This window comes from Monocercomonoides exilis (genome assembly GCF_001643675.1).
Source record: "Monocercomonoides exilis strain PA203 chromosome Unknown scaffold2-2631571, whole genome shotgun sequence".
In the NCBI taxonomy this organism is placed as follows: Eukaryota; Preaxostyla; order Oxymonadida; family Polymastigidae; genus Monocercomonoides; species Monocercomonoides exilis.
In genome coordinates, this window is record NW_027150547.1 from 2,191,149 (window position 1) to 2,211,330 (window position 20,182).

The following is a 20,182-nucleotide window of genomic DNA, read 5'->3' on the forward strand; positions in this document are numbered from 1 at the left end:
ATATTGGGAAAACATGATCAACTTATGAGAAAAAGACTAAAAATCTAAACAGCGCTGATTAATTTTGTATTGAACAGAGAATTTTGATTTGCATGTTATCGCGCAGAGTAATTGTCGATTCTTCATTTTGCAAAAAACATGATGAAAAAGTCTTATTACTTCTTTCAATAAAGAAAATCGATTATCTTGTTGATGATGGCGATACATCTTGCTCAAAGCTTCCTTCAAAATTCATACAAAACATTGGTATAATAGGAAGAATTACTGTTCGATTATCTGTCTGCAAAATGAAAGGAGCATGGAGATTTGAACGTACGGAATTGAATGATATAATAAGTGTCACAGGGAAATGGAGATATTTTCCAATTAAAGATTATAAATTGGATGGTTTTAAGGAGGAATACAACGAATCAACAAATGTTGGATCAAAAGAAAAGCATGTTATTGATGATTCGATAAAAAAATCGTTGTGGGAGCAACTTTTTGACGAATGGAGCAAAGGATCATTCGAAGATGGAGGAAAACTAACTGATGGCATTTTGCGAGAAAGGACTTTGCACAGAATCAAACAACTTGTTCCCGAATTTCTTTGTGAACTAATGAAATTTGGAGAAATAGATAGAGCCGCTTCAACCTTTGAAAAAGGATTCGAAAATATAAAATTTTGGGAAGAAGCAATTTTCTGGGATGTAGTTGTTGATCCAGTGATTTGTGAATGCGATACAGATGTCGACGGGTCATCGATCGTATCATTTCCTGATGATCTTATTTCTGTAACAACTGTCACAGAATCTATTGACTGCACAAGGAAGATGATATTAGGACAGATTGTGGAAAAAGCAGAATATTCATCCATACCGCTTTTTGGTTCAATGATTCATTCTCTTTTTGAGAAAATCATTAAATATTACACTTTTGGCGGTCATACTTTACCAGATGCTCTAATCGCTGCATCTCAGAGCTATTATCAAAAAAAGGCTTCAAAAATACCGATTCTCGAAGAGCCTTTTGCTGCTCTTCCGCAATTTCCGTCTTCTGCATTCAGCTCAAATGCATCAATGGCATTTCATATTGTGCAGCATTGTTCAGATCCTGTGGTAAATCAGCTATTCGAATGTTTTGGACAGTTTATTGAATGCGTAATACTTGATTTTAGATTGCAAATGATTGTTTACGGAGTGAGGGAGAGCGAAGCGCGAATGAAACTGTATTCGTTTCTTCCTTCTATTTGTTCTTTTCTAAGTAAAAGCGTTACAAAGCAAGAATCATTATCAAAGGCTGAAGATGAACTTGCATGCAAGAAAGGTCAAGGAAAATATCAAATGAAAAATGTTACCAAAGAAAATGCTTTCAATTGGAAGAAATGTACTTCTTTGGCTCAAACTGTTCCATCTAAAACTTCCAAAGATTTTAATTCGGAAACTTCAATTAAACTTAAGATTGATGGAATTGTCGCATGTGAAGAATCGTTTTTATGTGCTGTTTTTGGATTAAAAGGGAAAATCGATGCCAATGTTTGGATGAAATGTAATGTTCAACCAAACTCTTATGAATCAAAATTTTTTGGCGTTCATGAAGAGAAAAAGGACAATTGCTTTGCCGTTGAAATATGTCCACTGGAACTAAAAACAGGAAACGCAGGCGTGAAAAAAAAGTATCAAGGATCAACAGAAATCGGAAAGACTGTTGAAGCGAAGATGCAACACTCGTCTCAATGCTTGATATATCAGGGCATTCTACGACATGAATATAATCATTTGCGTACTTCTATTCAATCTGCAAATGAATTCCCAAAAGGAGAATCTTCAATAGCTCAGAGCAGTTATGTGAGATATTTTGGAGAAGATAAAACATTTGCTTTTTCTGAAGAGAAGGAAAAGAAAACAGATGCCAATGAAGCTATTTCTTTCGGAAGTGGCATTTTGTTGTATCTGAAAGAGGCCAAACCGCCAAAGGCAACTTCGTTTTCGACTTCCTCAGAAATGTCGCTGATGTCGTATGTGCCCCGTACAAAGACAAAAGCCTCATCGTCTCATTCACTACAAGATGAAGGGCATTACTCTTTCTTGATCCCTTTTTCTTCTCGCCAGTTCAGCCAGCTGCTGATGAGGCGAAATGAGATAGCTCGAGCTCTTCATGCTACTCTCAGTGCAACAACTGAAAAGAGCATATTCAATCAAAAGACAGAATTAGATAGAAAACCTATGAAAAATGAAAGCAAATTACAAAGCTTGCCCAATGAAGTTAATAAAACGGTTTATTCAAAGGATTTGAAAATAGAATCTTTTGCTTCAGATAACTTTGAGAATGAATTCAACGATTCAAAATTTGAAACATTCGACGATTTTGATTTTGAAAAAGGGATTATTGACGAGGAAGATGAAAATTTAGAATTTATGTTTAAAAAAAATGAACAAGAAATGAAGAATAAATTTGAGGAAGAGAGAAAAGAAAAGCTATTCGCGCAACTTCAAAATTTGCTTCGAATGAAAAAAGCGAACGAAGATGGTGTTGTATCTTCTATGCCTCTCTCTCTTTCTCGTTCATCGTCGCTTCTTGGCTTTGGAATAAAATCTCCATCGAGTTTTCTTCAACTGAATTCATTAAGATCTACGCCTTTATCTCCTCCAGTTTCATCTCCTTTTTCTCCAAGCTTTGTACCATCAATTAGATCAAATTCAATTGCAAGTCCATTTTCTCCAGTGTTTGGTCAGACAACGATCTCCAAGCAAAAATCATCAGCATTTAATTCATCTGGCTGGAGTGATTCTCCGTTATCTCCTGTCACGTCTCCTCACAATTCAATTGCAGGTTATTCTTTCCCATCAAGTGCATCATCAATCAGTAATGAGAACAAGTTATGGGTACCTTCTCTTTCAAAGAGAGGTTCGACTGTTGTCGAAGACCCGCGAGCTGAGTGCCATCACAACTGCAAATACTGCGGAATGAAAAAGATTTGCGGTGTTGTTGGTAGAATGCTCGAAGAAGAAAACACAGCAAACTGGGAGATTGAACGACTGTTTGAACTTTTTGAGCCAAATGAATTTGAAAGCTCAAACGCTTCTTTCATTGAACCAGCTCCAGCTATTTATCATGCACTATCAGATTTTTCACAACAAGATGACCTGTCGAAATCAATTCCATCTTCCTCTTCCTCCTCTGCTGCTCTCGCAGCATCTATCGTTGTTCCTCAAAAGCTTCCGATTGAAGAAATTGAAATAGACAACCAATCACTCAAGGGAGTCTTTGAAATTGATTCCATTTCAAATTCATTGAATGAAAACGAAGAGATGGAAGTTCTCACTGATTCTGGCCCACTTTTAAGAACTTTGTTTTTCCGATTTTGGTGGAATTTGCTTATTGAAGAAGAAACGAAGGCTTCGTTGAATTCGAGCGATCTGTGGACAGCGACATCACAAGAAGTTTGAAGCATTCTCTTTTTTTTAATTTATTCATTAATTTTTAAATTATTTTTGTTTTTATTTTAGAGAGAACTATTTACTGGCGAATGCATCGGATCGCTAATACCAATTTTGTGTCTGAAATATCCTTTTACTGAAGGAACTCGTGTTCAAGAGCCATTGTTTGGAAAGCCAAGTTTGTTTGTGTCCCAGCAAATAGGATCCTCAGTACCTTCATTTAATGTAAAAGAAGCTTCACGTGAATTATCTTTAGCAACAATGGACAGCAGACGCGCAGATGAATATTGGGAAGACGATAGGCCTTTTCTCGTTGTTCTGATTCGTCTGAGGAAGAAAGAGAGAGTTGTAACGCGAACAAGGATAAGAAAAGGTGATTATGCTACAATTAGTCAAGATAAGAACAACACCATTGGATTGGGTGGAGAAGAGAGAAATAAGCTTATTTGTCAAGGGCATGATGAACTTGGTGCTTTTGGAGGCTTGAAAATTGGAAATGGAACAATTGTGCACGTTGCATTTGAGGAAAAAGTGCGAATTCCAAAAAGTTATTCAATATCATCCAATAATAAAATAGGCAGAGAGACAGAAATTAAAAGCGAAGGCATTAAAGAGATTGGAAAAATGTTACATCGCATTTTGTCTCAATTTTCTGAAAGAAAAGAAGAGATTAAGGAAACTGCAATGAGCGAAGGAATTGGCTCGTCTTTGCTGGCTCAAAGCGTTCTGAATCAATATTCCCAACTCGGTTCACAGACACAAACACAAACGACTCAAGGAACTCCATCAAAAAATCGCATTATGTTTTCAGAGAAATGGAAGAATAATTCCAGTGCCTTGTCAAAGAGCGAGGGATCAATAAATGAGGATGATATAATCTATCTTGATGTTGTTCTGGTGGAAACAACCACTCTTCCGATACCAAAGGATTTGTATTTCGTTAATCATTTTAACAAGCAAGTGCATCGTTCATTCGTTTCCCTTAATGATGCAAATGGTCAAATGGATGAAGCACTAAGCTTTTCATCTCTTATACCATATTACAACTATTTGCCTGATTCGTTTGAATTGTGCGATATTCTTTCGAATATTTATTCCTCTCCAAATGCAACGCATCCTTTTTACCTTTCCGTTAGCATTCTTCCTCTTGCCTCGAAGTCATTATACGCACATCTTCGAGGAAACATTGTTGAATTATTTGAGAAGGAAGAAATGGAAGAAGAAGATTGCGTTCTCTTTGAGAATGGAGTAAAAATTGCGCATGACAAAGAAGCTCACAAACAAGGGCCTCAAACAGTTGATATCAACTCAAAAACAATAGTCGAATCAGCAGAGTCAAAGAAATTAGAAGCAACTTGTGAAGAGCAAAACATTGAAAAAGATGGGTATCAAGAGGAAAAAATGAAAGAATTTGAAGCAGATCGACGGAAAATGATGGATGAATGGAAGAAATTCTTGCAAAAGCAGCGTTCACGTCTTAATAAGATTCTTTTCGACCATGCATCGCTCAACATTGGAGGGAATTGGCTTTGGATTGAAGAAAGAACGAAAAAGAATCGAGACTATAGCGTTGAATTTGAAACTGAATCAACCAAAGACGAAAATTTAAAAGTAACAAGAACTGATGTTGAAAAGGATGCATTCGATTTACCAAAAACAAAAAATGAATTTGCTTCATCAAAATCAGAAGATGATAGCAACAATCTCGCTTCAGTTGTGCAAAAAGAAGATAAGGACTTGTTTTCTTGGGTGGAAACCATTGAAAAAGAGAATGATGTTCTTGTCGGAGACTTAGATGATCTTGAATGGGGTTTTGGTGGCTCCGAAGATGATGCAAAGGAAAAAGAGAATATTTTTGAAGAATTGCAAAAAGAGAGTGAGAGAGAAGAAGCTGAAGAAAGAAGAAGAATGGCCATTGAAAAAGAATTGGAAGAGTTTGATTTTCTTGAAGATAACGAATTTGCTGAAGAATGGAATATACCAAGAAACGATGATTCAAAAAATGAAATTATCGAATTGAATCAAAAAGAGCAAAAAGAAAAGCAGGTTGAGACGATGATAAAGCTGCTTTCAGATGAAGAAAAAAAGAGAAATATAATTCAGATTTGCGAAGATTCTTCTCAACACTTTCCAACAATAAATTCCATTTCTGTTGATAACACTCCTTCAAAATATACTTCAAATGCTTCAAGATTCAAAAATCTTCGAATTCCTCCTTTTTATCCTTCAACATCTCTTCAAACTCTGAATGAAGCCCAACTATATGCGCTCTCATGCTGTGTTCTTCCATATCTTCACCCATCTTCCATCAATACTTCTTTTCAATCTCTTTCCTCATTTTCAAAAAGCACTTCTTCAACTTCATTTGATTCGGAATCATTGATTTCTCAAGGTCATCTTTCTCCTTCTTTATCAATAATACCAATTGTTGGGGTTCCTGGTGCAGGAAAAACGCATTTGATAGCTCAGATGATACACATCATGCTGTGGCTTCATCGCTCTTCTCCAAGTCAAATTAGTTCAAGTGAGCAAAACACTGATAATAATGAATTTGTTGCAAGTTCATTGCATATGAATCCAACTACTACCAATTCAACTTTTCATAAAAAATCATTCCTCGAGCATCCATTCCGTATTCTTGTTTGTGCACATACGCACAGCGCTGTCGACAACATTCTCCTTCAGCTACAGAAAAAGAGAATTCCATTTCTGAGAATTGGACGAAGTGAAAACGTTGACGATAACATTTTGAAGGAAGCATCAAATTTCTCAGCCAATTTCAGTGATGGATCTCAAGAGCTAAAATCACAAGAATCTGTATTTGCATCTCCGCTGTCAATTTCTTCTCAATTTGTTTCCACACAATTTTCACTTGCATCCAATGCTTCAACTATTTCACAAATAGAAGTCGATAAAGGGACAGTGAGCAATGAAAAAAAGAGCATTTCTTTGGGGAAAGAAGATTTAGCTTCGAAAGGAACTTTTTTGGAAAAGACTTCCAATAAAAACAATCGGGAAGGTCAAACACTTCATTTCTATCCGGGGTGGCTGAATGAAGAGTTGGATGATGATGAAGCTCACTTGCAGCAACTTATTGAATGGATTCCTGTAATTGGAATCACTGCTCTGTCATTTTCATCTACTTTTGCTTCAAGTCTTCCTCTTCCTTTTTGGATGAACTTCGACTTGTGCATTGTGGATGAAGCTTCTCAGCTGCTACTTCCAGGCGTCATCCCTCCAATCCTCAGAAGTGTAAGGACGGTTCTGGTTGGTGATCCCCATCAGCTCACACCTCTCATTCATTCAATTCCTTTCAACCAATCGTCTTCTCCACAAAGTTTACATCGCTCCTTATCATCATCTTTCTCTGAAAAACGGTCTAGTTCTTTAAACAGTCCAAGTAGTGAAGATGCAACAAGTCCAAGAGACTTTAGATTAGATAAAAAAATGGAATATCCTAGTTGTTCAGAACTGACGAGAAAAATACAAAGGTCACCTCTTATTAATGGTACAAAACTGGAATTTGCTTCATCGACTATATTTCAATTATCTCTTCTCTCTTATCTGTGCTTGTCTCATCCTGAAAATGTGGTTATTCTATCGTGGCAATATAGAATGAATAAAGCAATTGAAACTGTTGCAAACAGAGTTGTTTATGGAGGTTTGTTGGAAGAAGGGAGCCCAACATCAATGAATCAACAAACGTTGCAGCCTGTCGATGACTTATTTGTTTCAAAAGAATCAAATGCTGAAAAAGAGTTATTGCTGCAATCACCTTCAAAATATGCTATACAGAAAGTTGGCATCGTTGAATTTATGCCAAAATGTAATTCGCATCCTATTTTGAGCTCTCTTGCGAGCATTGGATGTGATTGGCTTTTGCCAATTTTAAACCCTCTTCATTCAGTTATCTTCATTTCAACAGACAAAATTTTAAAAACGTTGAAAGAAAAAGACCAAATGGCAGGCGAATCTGATACAAAAGAAGAAATTGAAGAAGCAGAACTGAATTCTCTTATGCCTGGTTGCGGTACAATAATAAAAGATGGAATAAGCGGAACAAGGAGAGGATGGAGCTCTATTGAAGGATTAGTGATAGGAATTGCTGTGAATGCTATTGTTCATTATTCATGCTGTGACATACAAACTGAAAAGGAGAAAAAAAGAGATGCAAAGAGAATTTTTAAGAGAATTAAAAGCACCCGTGCAAAGATGGAAGAAGCAGTCAAAAAAATGAATGAAAAGATGAAAGTCACCAGAGGAAAAGCAAGAAGTGAGAAAGCAGATAAAGAAATGATTGAACGATTGCTTGCAAACAGAGCGATAGAAATGAAGCATCAGGCGCCTGTGAATGAAATTGGAGTTATCGCGCCATATAGAGCACAAGTTAAACTTATTCAAAATGTGTTTCAGTTGCCTGTATCGTTTTCTTCTCATTCCCATCATTCACACTCAAAGCATAGCCCTGTGACTGAAAATCGACATAGAAATGTATCAAAGTTCAAAAGGGGTCCAAATGTTCAAACAATAGATTCTTTTCAAGGGAAAGAACAGTCTGTGATTATGCTTTCATTAACTAATTCTGGAGAAAGAAACGTTAGCGAAGATTGCTCTCTTCTATCAGACTGGAGAAGATTAACAGTTGCATTGACACGAGCAAAACGGAAACTTATCATTGTTGGTTCTTACGAAGAACTGCAAAGAGAAAGTGAAAAAGGAAAAGATGGAGAGGAGAATTGTTTGTCGAGACTTGCCAACATTTTTGAAAGAGAAGAGCACGAAGGTTGTTATTCAAAGGAAGATGCTCAACCAAGAAAAGATCCTGAGAATGGATGCTCCAACGCTTCCTATCTTCCATTTTTCCCTCCAACTTTGCTTAATGTGACATACCAGGAGCTGAGCCGTGCGATTCCTTTTTTGACTTCATGTGCTTCTCTAAAAAACTAATTTTGAATTTCATTTGAAGCTCAAAACTAGTAATAATTCTTTTATTTGCGTTAATGATGAAAATTCTTTTTCTTTTTTACAAAAAATGTCATTTTTCCCATTTCTTTATGCTTTTTTAGCAAAAGAAATAGTAAACATCTTTCTCATTTTCATATATTTATGACGTGTCAAGAAGAATAAAGTACAAGAGAGATTATTTTAAAGCAACAGATAGATCATAAAAAAGGAAATTTATTTTCTCAGAAGCAGCAGCAGAAAGGGCAGAGCAAAAATGGGCATATCCATCGAACGCATTGTGCAGCAGTAAACATGAAAATCAATGCAGAAATAATAATAAGTGGAATAGCATAGGACATTCCTCCACCAAAAGAAAATCCTTTTGCCGATCGCTCATCAGCAATATCAAGTGGAATGTATGGAACAGCAGAGCAATTGAATTGTGGATAATTATTTTTTGTACTTGCAAAATTGAATCTTGACGATTGCGTGGAATTCTCTAGAAAATCGAGCATGTATCCATCGTTGCACCAAGCAATTCCGCAACGTTTGGCCAAAGGAACGGAAGAATCTTTGCTGCACATCACACCTGAAACTCCATTTTCCACATCAGGACAAATGCTTGCATCTGCATCAACAAACATTCCTTCTTTGCACGAAAAAATTCCTTTTGAATCGTCGTTTTCTTTTAAGTTTTGTTCATTTTGCTTCGATTGAGTACTTTCATGAGCCGCAGACATAGCTAACGCTTCAACGGCGAGTGAATATGCTTCTCCTGCGCTTTTGAAATCCCAAATGGGAAGCACAAGATCTGCCTGCGTGTACAGAAACTGAGCCGGATAAGAGAAGTCCCGTGGGTCTAGCTTAAGCCCAGAGTATCGAGGAGAGGAATCGACAGGATGGTCGAAGTAGATCTGATAGAAGGCGGTGGTGAATCGGCAAGAAAGGGGGATGTTGAATTGAGGCTGGATGACGTTGGCTCCAGCTGCAGAAGACGGATCAAAAGGAGAAGGACGAATAGTTGCAGAAGGATGAGATGTTGGCGAGGAAGGATCTTCTGCAGAAAGAGGGGTATTTTTCTGAGAGGTGAAGAGCCCTCCCATCACAGCAACTTTGGCTCTCCGAGTGAGCTGGAGGATTTTAGTGGTCATTGCACAGCCAGAAAAGCAGTAGCCATCGCTGAGGACAACAAAGTGGTTCATGTCGAAAAACGGGAAGTAATCAGAAGAAGTGAAGACAGTCGTGGAAGATGTTGATGTGTTAGTCGGAAATGGATAGCGAAGAGAGTCTTGTGAAATCGTCGAAGGAGAAGAAAGAAGGACATTGGCTTCCAACGTTGGTGTATTAAGCTTTAGCGAAGTGTCAGTTGCTATCATTCTGGAAGCCTTTTTTTGTGATTTTTCAGAGAGAGACAAGGAAAGGTGTGAATAAAAAGTATTTTTTGACTGGCGTGTGCTCTTTTCTCTTCCAGATTCTAATTTCTTTAGGAGATTCATGCCATCTTGATATCCTCTTGTCAGAGAAACGCGAAATGGTTCAGTGAAAGGCAACGATTTCCCTTCGAGCGGATTCCTCTTCAGAAGTGTCTCACCCTTTTCGTACCAGTCGGCCTTTGAAGACATCCAGCCATAGTCCATCCCAAACACATCTTCGCTCCCAAACACTTTGTCCGCAAACTGCTTCGTCAGCCAGTTCTTCTGCAGATAACCCCCAGGCATCAGAAGATACTGCGAGGCAAACGAAGAGAATGGCGCCACCATCGGAAGCAGACCAAAGGCCAGATTTGCCAATCCCCCTCCGTTTGAGCGCATGTCGAGGATGAAGTAGCGGATAGGTCCGGGCGAAGAACCCTCTGAGCTCTCCTCAGCCGATGCCAGCCCTTCGTCGTGCAGCTTCCCAATCACTTTCAGTCCAGCAATGACTTCTGCTTCGAACTGAGGAGGAGGATCTGCTACAAACGACGAGACAATCATCACAGCCACGTCTCCTTCGATCAGAGAAGACTCCTCTGCTGAATGTGAGTGAGTGCCAAAGGGAGGTTTTATGACTGCTGTTTCTGCTGGATGGATGGCATGCCATTGATCCAGAAACGAAGCGATGTCTGCGCCTTTCACCAGCAGCGTCTGAACATACTCTCCATTCACCAAAAGTGTGGCTGGCAATTGGAGAGTATTCGACGGTGGAACAATGCCGGATGAGACAGAGGCAGATGATGAAGTGGAAATAGAAGACGAAGGTGTGGGACGACTCTCAGAATCTCCATACAAAAAGATGATGTCTTCACCATTTGTGGGCTCTTCTAATGGATGAGAAGGTGAAGGATGATTTCTTTGTTTAAAGATGCCCTTCATTTCATCTGTCATTTCAATGCATTTACCGTCATCTGATTCTCCAAAGCTGCTCACAAGATCCTGTGCTAATTCCATTGGCGTTTCATTCATTCTTAAAAAAATGCATTTTAAAAATAAAATCAAAATATGATAAATAATAAAAACAATTATTTTGCATACTGAATAGTTGATGAAAGAAACAGAGGATGTGACAAGTCCCACTGTTTTGCATCAGAATGAGTGAGTCCAGTGATATGATTCCTTTGAATGAATTCTGAAGACGGAGACTCTTCACTTCGGAGAGGATTGTTCTTGGTTGAATGGGAAGATGTCTCTTTTGTTGTCGCTTCAGATAAATTTGCCAAAAGTGCATTCATCAAAAGAGAAAAGGGGATCTTAACTCCTTCTTCGCTTGACAGACCTATGCTCTTTTTATAATGTTCAGAATCTGTTGTGGTTGATGCATTTTTGTATTCATCTGGAGCTGAATGTTGTGAAATGTCGCTTTTGATGTTCATTTTGGATTCCTTTCGTCGAACTTCAGAGCTGGTCGGAGAATTGTGTGAAGCAGGAAATTGGACAGTCGTATCTGAAGAAGTGCTCATATCACATTCAGTTGCCATCTTTCTTCTGTTCTCCCGCGCTTTCCTTAGAATCGTGTTGAAAGTTGGAGCATCTTTTTTATCACTTTCAGATGCGTGTTCTTTTGAATCGCTGCTTTCATCAGAAGAAGCTGAAAGTGGCACAAGTCGTGCTTGAGACGATGCAGAAGCAGAATCTAAATGAGTTTCATTGACAAGAGATCAAATAAAATAGAAATCAAATGAAATATTTTGAAACAAATTTAAACTCTAATTAAAATATCACCTGAAAACGGAAGAGGAGAATTAAGCGCAGCAGAGAGGTGCTTTGAGCGAAGATCAGAAAGCACAGACTTGTCCTGAATGTCTGTGTTGACCAGCCCCATCAGCCTGACTGTGAGCTCTTCCAAAGTCCCATCGCCGTCGGGACTTTCAACCTCCAGCACAATTTCTTCATTGCCTCCTTCGAACAGCGCCTGCGGAAATAGCGAAAGCGGACGAATGTGGAAAAATGACTGAAGTGCAAGATTGAACTGAACATGGTCTGTCATTCCGAGGCCACTACTTCCGTATTTTGTGTTGCCTGTTGTAGAGGCCCAGCGGTAAATGTACTGTTCAATTTTTAAAAAATAAAGAAAAGAAAAGATAGATAGATAGAGATCATTGCAAATTTTTGATATTTCACAAATGATGAAGGCAAATTGAAGTAAATATTTGTCAATGAATCAGAAAAAACAATTTGATACATGCCTCAATTGGATCGCACCATTCAAAGCGATCATTCGCAGAAATTGAAGGAAAATCGTTAAACGATCTCAGTGGTAAGTTCTTGTTTGTATGTATTGTTTTCAATTCTGTTTTTGGGCCCAACTGCTTGAAAAACCGTTGTATTGTTTTGAATAAATCAGAAGGCGGTCCGCTTTCGTTGGGAGCATGTCGCGCAGCTTCCTTTCTCCGGGATGTGTCTATTTCAGGCCACGGAGATTCGGCTATTTTGCGTGATTTCATTCTGTGTATTTGATAATTTTCATATTTAAAAAAGTCTATTCCAGTTAATTCAGCATATTGTCTTGTTATGAAAGAATATTGCGGTGAATACTTATATGATGATTGATTAAAAAAAGAAAAAGCACACGAAATGTTTCAAACCTTTCCAATTGATAATGTTTGCGATAAACTGCTTGATGAATCAGTTGATTGTTTGTCAAAGAAGGAGCTTAACGAAGCTTTAAACGGGAAAGGGAGAACAAGACTAAAAAGTGCGTAGCAAAGAGGAGGAGTGTATTGTGTATGACCGTCGTGAAGGCGAGAAAATAGAGAATGAATTTCTGTATGAAATTCATAATCATTTGAGAAATAGTGTTCAAATATTTTCTGTTTTGTTTGTTCGAGTGAAAATGTTATGTTGTATTGATGGTTCGCGTATGGTTGTGGTGGGCTTTGAAGGATGTCTCTAAAAGGATAAGAATTTAGGATTACATCTTTTATTGAAATATTTGGGGGAAAAATGAATAAATGGATGTATTTTAAGCAAAAACCACACATGCCGCTTCAAAAGTCATTTTTGAAGTTGTGTCATCATATGGAAATGACAAAAGGCATTTTTGTATTTCAGGAACAGAATATAAAACTCCTTTTTCAAACATGCAATGTTCAACACTTTTTGAGTATTGAATAAAAAAGAAAATAAAAAGGAAAATCATGAGTACAAATGCTCTATCAAATTATGCCCTTCATTTCCTTTGACAAGCAGTAGAAATTTGAATGATCAATAATGATCTAAACCATATTCTTTTAAATTTTCAAAATGTCCAGTCTTTTGCCAAATGAATAAGATTCATCTACCTTCGCTGTCCTCAAGAGTTAATCTAAGAACTATTGTTCTTATTTCTTCTGATAAAAAGAGGATTGTTGTGCCTTATATTGTTGCAAAAGTTTGAATCAAATTGTTTTTGTTGCATTGAAATGATAACAAAGTTTTCGTTTTAGAAATCAAAAGCTTTACGTAGAATGATGAAGATATTTCCGACAAAAATTACATTTTATTTTCCTGGTTTTGAAAGCAAGATTATCGACAAAGTGATGAGTTTTTGTGCTTATCATTCATCTCTCTCCAAAAAAGATCTGATGTTTAAGCAAAAAATTCAAAAATACCATGCGACTTATGTCGCTTTGAAGTTTGAAATTTTAATCAAAGTCGCTGCATTGGCAAATATTCTTGAAATCCAACCTCTTCTTGAACTGATGGGGTTTGATTTGCAATTTCATTTTTTTTTTTTTCCAATTTAACTACAAACATTAAAATGCTTAATTATTTAGTTGGGCCATTCAGAGAAAATTGTGTAGACGGAATTCGGATATGGATCTTCTTTTTGTTGGAAAGAGCTTAGAAAATTATAATAAAAAGGTTCCAGAGCCAAATTTCGAAGACAATTTTCTTCAATTAACGTGAAAAAGTAAAATGCAATTCAAATATTTTTATCATATTAGATTCCAATAAGATGATCAACATTTTGTGGGAAGAAGAATGAAATTAATAGTGATGTAATTTTTTTTTCCTTTTTTTAATTGTTTGAAAGAAATTGGCATTTTTTCCGTTATGTTGCACTTACGATTGTTTCTTTTATTTTTTATTTTTATTTTTTATTTTTTTTATTTTTTATTTTTTTATTTTTTATTTTTTTTATTTTTTTTATTTTTTATTTATTTATTTATTTATTTATTTATTTTTCGCATTACACCAAAAATAATTCTAATTCGAAAAAAAATATTTCAATTTCGAAAAAAAATAATTCAAATTCGGAAATAATAATTCAAAATCGTAAATTAATAATTCAATTTCGAAATTCATTTAAAACTGAAATTTTTAATTTTTCTCGATAATGGATTTCAGAAAATTTTTTGAAATTATTTAACCAATCAAATTTTATTACTCTTAGAAAACTGTTTTTTTTATAACAATAATCAATAAATCAATTTTTGATAATATTTTTTTCATTTTCGAAAATCATCACTCAAATGGTAAAAATAATCAAAACATTCATTCTATTAAATAAGCAAATAAAAGTTGTTAATTTTCAATCTCATTTATTGCATAACAATAAACAAGTATTTTTTCCCCAATAATACTTTTTTTGTTTCTCTAATTAAAAATTAGAAAAACATCAATTCTTTCATGAAAACGGATACATTTTCTTTTTGAATTAACTCCAATCATATTTTTTTCAATGAAAATAAATGAATATTTTTTTGTGAAAAATCATCATTTTTCAAATATAGATGGGTGATTCTTTTTGAAAAGTCACAAATGTTTAATTTTCAGATAAAATTAAATTTTCATATTTTGCTCAAATTTCTGTTTCAGCTCACAAATCTCCTCAAAATTGTTTGAAATAGCATTATCAATGAATAGATTTGATTGAAGTGAAGTTTGATATTAGTAAACAGAAATTTGAGTAAAATATGTAATTTTTGATATATTTGAAAATTAAACATTTGTGACTTTTCAAAAAGAATCACCCAGATAAACAAAGTGAATTGATGAAATAAAAATAAAGAGGATTTAAAACCCAAAACACAAGTTATTCATTCCACAAATCAAAAAAATAATCATTTTCGAAATTTAATTATTCTTTTTCGAAATCGAATTAATAAATTACGAAATTGAATTATTAATTTACGATTTTGAATTATTATTTCCGAAATTGAATTATTTTTTTTCGAATTCGAATTATTAATTCCGAATTTGAATTATTTTTTTTCGAAATTGAAATATTAATTCCGATTTTCAATTATTCTTTTTCGAATTAGAATTATTTTTGGTGTAACATTAAGAAAAATTGTTGAGTCAAATTAATTATTCATCAATTTTTTAAAAATTCAATATAATGAAATATTTTGGTATAATTCAAGTGGGACAGTATTTTTTCTTTTATGAAAAATTCAATGATTTGTTCCAAACTATTTCTGCAAACGAATGATTATTATTCTGACATTATCGTGCAATATTAAATATTAAAATATAAAAAATCGATAAAAATCTTTGAAAGAATTATGTGGAACAAAATTCATAAAACAAAAAATTTTGTACAAGTGTATTGGTACAAATTGATCTGACCCACTATTATTTTATTAGGGTTATTTTTGATTAGGTTTTTTCTATTGATTGCTGTTTTAGGGTTATGGTTAGTACTCGAAAATACTTGCTAGGTTTTTATTTAGCAATAGGGTTTGCGCAGAGTGCTTCTTTTTTGGGTTTTGTCCAAAAATTTTAGGTTTTTCTTTTCGAAAAATTTTTTAGGGTTAGTGTTGGCAATAAAAGAAAAATTAAAAATAGAACCCCATAGGGGTGCGCTAATAGAACTTGTACGAATTTATTCACACATATAGAATTAGATGTGTTAAGGTTTACAAAGATCTATATCAAACAATTTCGATTTAACAAATGCAATGTGAATGAGTCACATACGATGATTTTGTTACTGTGTGTTGTGATCACACAACAATTTTAATTATTTAGGGATGATCTGTTATTATCATTTTTCTAAATATTTTTTTCAAATGTCTCAATCAACATTTATGAGTATTTTGACTCAAGTCGAAAAAAGAAATCGCATTTCTGAGCCAACACATCTCAAGGAATCTGAAGAGAAAGAGTCTTAGATAAAAATTGCCTGTCATAAATTTGTAGGAGATAAATCAAAGGCATTTTTCAGAATCACAGGATTTTCTCGTTGTGAATTTGATCTTCTTATGAAACTTCTTCAAAAGGAAATTCCATATCACAGAGGAAAAGAGAGAGCGTTGTGTACTTTTGAGGATAAAGTTTTTTTGCTTCTTTCATTTTTGCACCTTAAATCAACAACATTCACTCATTTTATGGCTTCTTCATTTTACAAAACACAAAATGCTCTTGTTCGACTTCTTCATGGAATTGAGAATGATGTTAAAAATACCTTTGGCTGATTTGTTATTAACATTTCGGCCAGATAGGTTAGATGACATGAAAGATGTAGGAGTTGTTGTGGATTGCACAGTCATACCTATCAACATTCCTGCGGGACGTCTGGAATTTAAGGAAAAATATTACAGTGAAAAGCACCACATATACTGAGGAAAAATGGAAGTTGGAGTCAACCCTCGCATTGGCACAGTATGTACGCTCAGTTCGGTGAATACAGGCAGCATACATGATTTGAACATTTTTTAGGATCATTACCCTCAATTTCAGGCTCTTCTAGGAGGCTCAAAAGTGCAAACAGGCTCCGTTTACATTGGTGCAAAAGCAGAAATTGATGCCATAATATCCAAACCAGTCGGAAACACACCTCGCTTCTCGCCGCGTAATCGTTGAGCGCTTTTTTGGAAGATTGAAGACTCTTTTCGCTGTCTTTCGCCATCCTTGGCCTTTTGAAGTCTTCAGAGTCGGAAGTTACTTTTCTGTTGCGTGCTGCTTTGTCAATTTTCTTATTCAACACAATAAGCTGACTGCAAAGGATTCTGAAGCCAATGAAAGGTTTGTCAACGACTTGCATATTCACTTTTTAAATAGACAAAGTGCTAGAAGAGTTACAAACGAAAAATACAGAGCAAAACTGAAAAACCGCCTGAATCCTGACTTGCCACTGACTCCCAGCGTCACATCTTTGCTTGAAAAAGAAATTAGTATGATTTTAATTTTTTGCCCATATTAATGTTTATGATGTCAAAAACACTTGATTTTATATGAATAATACCATAACTATGTTTTTTTAGGTGATTCTCATGACCCACAGTCAGAAAATGACAAAGAAAAAGATAAGAAAAAGAAAATTTCTGTGGAAGAAAAAGAAAGATGAGATGAAATTATTATAAATGAAAGAGACGAAATGGAAGTGGAAATGGAAATCAATGATTTTTCTCAACCTTGGTATCTTCCCAATCAGTGAAGGTCTCTTCGCCTTCAGCAATCCTCATCATCGTCTTCCTTTCCTTCAAGTTCTTCCTCGAGTACCTCAAAAAAAGAAAAATGAGCAAGTGAAACCCCATTGCAGAGCTTGTTAAACCAAAGACAGTGAGTTTTTAATTGTTTTAATTTTTTTAGTTCACCTCACAAACGTTTTTTGCCATTAATAATATGATTCTCCTATTGACTTGTTTTTTAATATAAATTAATATAAAACAATAATAAAAAATTCAAGAAATTTTCATTGAATATCATTGTTTTCTAGTTTGTACTCAAAACAAAATATAAAAATATGAAATGAGTGAATTTGTTGAAAAAATATTATTAAAACATTTAGAACTTTCACATTTAAACTAAACATATAAAAAGTATTGTTAAAAATAGTTAAAAGTTATTTATACTCGTTAAAATTACATAAAAACATGATATAAATGTACTGTACAAAAAATAAACAAAACTCAAAAAACGGATCATAAAAAGTTTTAATAATATATGACAAACATGCAAACAAAAAGTTAAAACCTAACTCAAAATAATGGCTAAGTAATTAAAGAAACAAAAAAAGTTTAGATCATAGCTCACAAAACAAAAAAAATTTGAAATTCATCGAGTTTCCCACTTTGAGAGCGAAAAAGTTTCGTTTTGATTGAATAACATTCATTTCGATATAAATTTTACGTTGAGACTCTATCAGTTTGGTGCGACAGGGAAAATTCGAACGAGTTCTAATGATCTTGTGGTTGGTTGATGTCCGACCATTGTGATAGGGTCTGGGTTCAATTCCCACTAGACCCTATTAATTTTATTTTATTTTTTTATTGAATTATTGGTACCGGCTCTCTTGAATCTTACCAATATTTTTTATGTTATGATATGATAGCAGTAAAAGTTTGGAATTAATTCTTTTTTATTTTTATCATTTCTTCTTTATAGCTTATAATTTGTTCCTCATTGGAAAAGAATAGAAATATTAAATTCACTGATATCTGATGTAATCATTGACAAAAATCATTGAAATTTTAAAAAAAAATGAATTAATAAAAAAAATTTCTTCTTGTGATTGAGATGAAAATGCTGTTGTATTAATATGTTCATTTTATCAAATTGATGATCCATATTTTCTTAATTTGAAGTTTTTTTTGATGGATTATTGCTTCCAACTCCAAATGGGTGATATTTTTTGAAAAGTGTCTTCAGTTATCATTTTTAAAGAAAAATATTAAACACTTTTTTGATCAATCAATTATCCAAAAACGCAAAATATAAAATTAGTGAAACAAACAGATGGTTTCGCTATTTGTTTTCATTTATTGGTAATTATTCTTCGAAAAAACTTCGTTTTTCCAAAAAGTTTGTCATTCATGTTTTCTTTATAAAATTTCAAGAATGGAACTTTTCATAAAAAATTTCATACATTAATTTTTTAACAATTTTTAAAAGAAAATTTTCATTAAGTTTTTTTCACAATTTTCCGCTTGATCAACTGTCTAATTTTTTTGAAATATTCTGTTTGAAAGAATTTTGGATGATAATGAAGATTTAATATTCACATTAAAAATTATTTTCCACCTTTCAAAATTTAACCATTATTAAAATAATGACATCGTAAAGCATTTGTTTTCATTCCGGTGAAATTTGGTGAATTGGAATGAAATATTGATATAAGAATTTAAATATTTTTTTCTCTGAAAACAAAACATATTTAACTTTTCAAAAATATTAGACAACTGTTCGAAAGTGTCAAAAAGAATATGTTAACTTTTCACAATCATTGTGATGGGTGTGATTGTTTTTGAAATCATAACATAATTTCGACTTTTAAGTGTGATAAAGTCTTTTATTATAAATAACTTTTTTCAAATAGAAACAAAAAACAATTTTTGAATATAGCAAGAGTCAATCAAAGAAACGAAAGAAGTACAATAAAATTTTCAAAAAGATAACTCACTTTTCAGTGTTTATTCTGATTTTTTTTTTGTTTTTATATAAACTGATTGAAAACTTTGATTGAAAGAATATGTTTTCAGAAATATTTTTCACTTGACTGGATTTGCACAAAAAAATAAAATTAGTCACATAGTCGATTAGAATGAAAATTAAATATATTTTGAAAAAAAATACTGACTTTCAAGCTTTTTTTGCTCAAAGCATGAAAAAATTGTTTCACTTTTAACATTTCAAAACATTATTATATTTATATATAAGATTTCTTATCATATCCTTAAACAAACTTCATTGATATAAAAACAATATGATTTGTGACCTCACATGATTTTCAAAATAGAAACCCATATTTCCATATTTTTTGTTCACACAATGTTCATTAAAGGTGCATAATATTTCTATGAAAATGACTGAAGTCAAATGTTTTTTTCCATTTATATAAAGTCAAAATCGGATATCATCACATCGGTTTTACCCCATATATTGTAACCGTATCCGATTGTGAGTGTAAGAGATATCACTTCACGCAAAAAAAATAGTGAAATAAGTTAATAAAGATCATTTTTATAATCAATTTTTCCATTGCAAAATTTTCTTCACAACTACACTTTTTACAATTGTAAAAAAAATTTGACATAATGCTTCCATAAGGGTTCCTTAATAATTTAAAATAAGCTTTATGAAAAAGCTTTATATTTTCGAGTGGACATTCATCAACATTTTTTTGGTGTTAACAATATGTTTTATTTATCATTTTTATATTTTTGGGTTTTCGTTCTCAAAAACAACTGTCCCCTAATTGAAATTTTGAACAACCTTTTTGTGAAATTAATTTAATAACAATAAAAAGACATTTTTAAATTTATAAAGTTGAATGTTAGTGCTGTTTGCAATTGTTAGGGTTGATAATAACTCAATTGAAGCATTGAAATGAGATTTGAAGAAAGTCTCGTAAAACTAAAGATTTGAATAAAAAACCATTCAATCATTTTTAGTTTTGATCAATTGGTTATTATAAAC

General features: G+C 33.7%; 3 protein-coding genes across 3 annotated transcripts; 2 read left to right on the plus strand and 1 right to left on the minus strand.

Moving 5' to 3' along the window:
- Positions 1-13: 13 nt before the first annotated feature.
- On the plus strand, positions 14-8,366 carry MONOS_1633 (DNA replication ATP-dependent helicase/nuclease DNA2; the record flags this gene model as incomplete). Its single annotated transcript, XM_067869245.1, has 2 exons — positions 14-3,422; positions 3,489-8,366. The coding sequence occupies exons 1-2, from the start codon at positions 93-95 to the stop codon at positions 8,364-8,366; spliced, it is 8,208 nt and encodes a 2,735-aa protein (XP_067735996.1). The 5' UTR covers positions 14-92.
- A 139-nt stretch (positions 8,367-8,505) lies between these two features.
- On the minus strand, positions 8,506-12,836 carry MONOS_1632 (uncharacterized protein; the record flags this gene model as incomplete). Its single annotated transcript, XM_067869234.1, has 6 exons — positions 8,506-10,805; positions 10,874-11,471; positions 11,561-11,885; positions 12,025-12,372; positions 12,424-12,755; positions 12,818-12,836. The coding sequence occupies 6 exons, from the start codon at positions 12,834-12,836 to the stop codon at positions 8,606-8,608; spliced, it is 3,822 nt and encodes a 1,273-aa protein (XP_067735997.1). The 3' UTR covers positions 8,506-8,605.
- A 139-nt stretch (positions 12,837-12,975) lies between these two features.
- On the plus strand, positions 12,976-14,025 carry MONOS_1631 (uncharacterized protein; the record flags this gene model as incomplete). Its single annotated transcript, XM_067869223.1, has 4 exons — positions 12,976-12,979; positions 13,090-13,208; positions 13,264-13,523; positions 13,594-14,025. 4 exons carry the CDS (start codon positions 12,976-12,978, stop codon positions 13,724-13,726), a joined length of 516 nt encoding a protein of 171 aa, XP_067735998.1. The 3' UTR covers positions 13,727-14,025.
- Between the last annotated feature and the right edge of the window lie 6,157 nt (positions 14,026-20,182).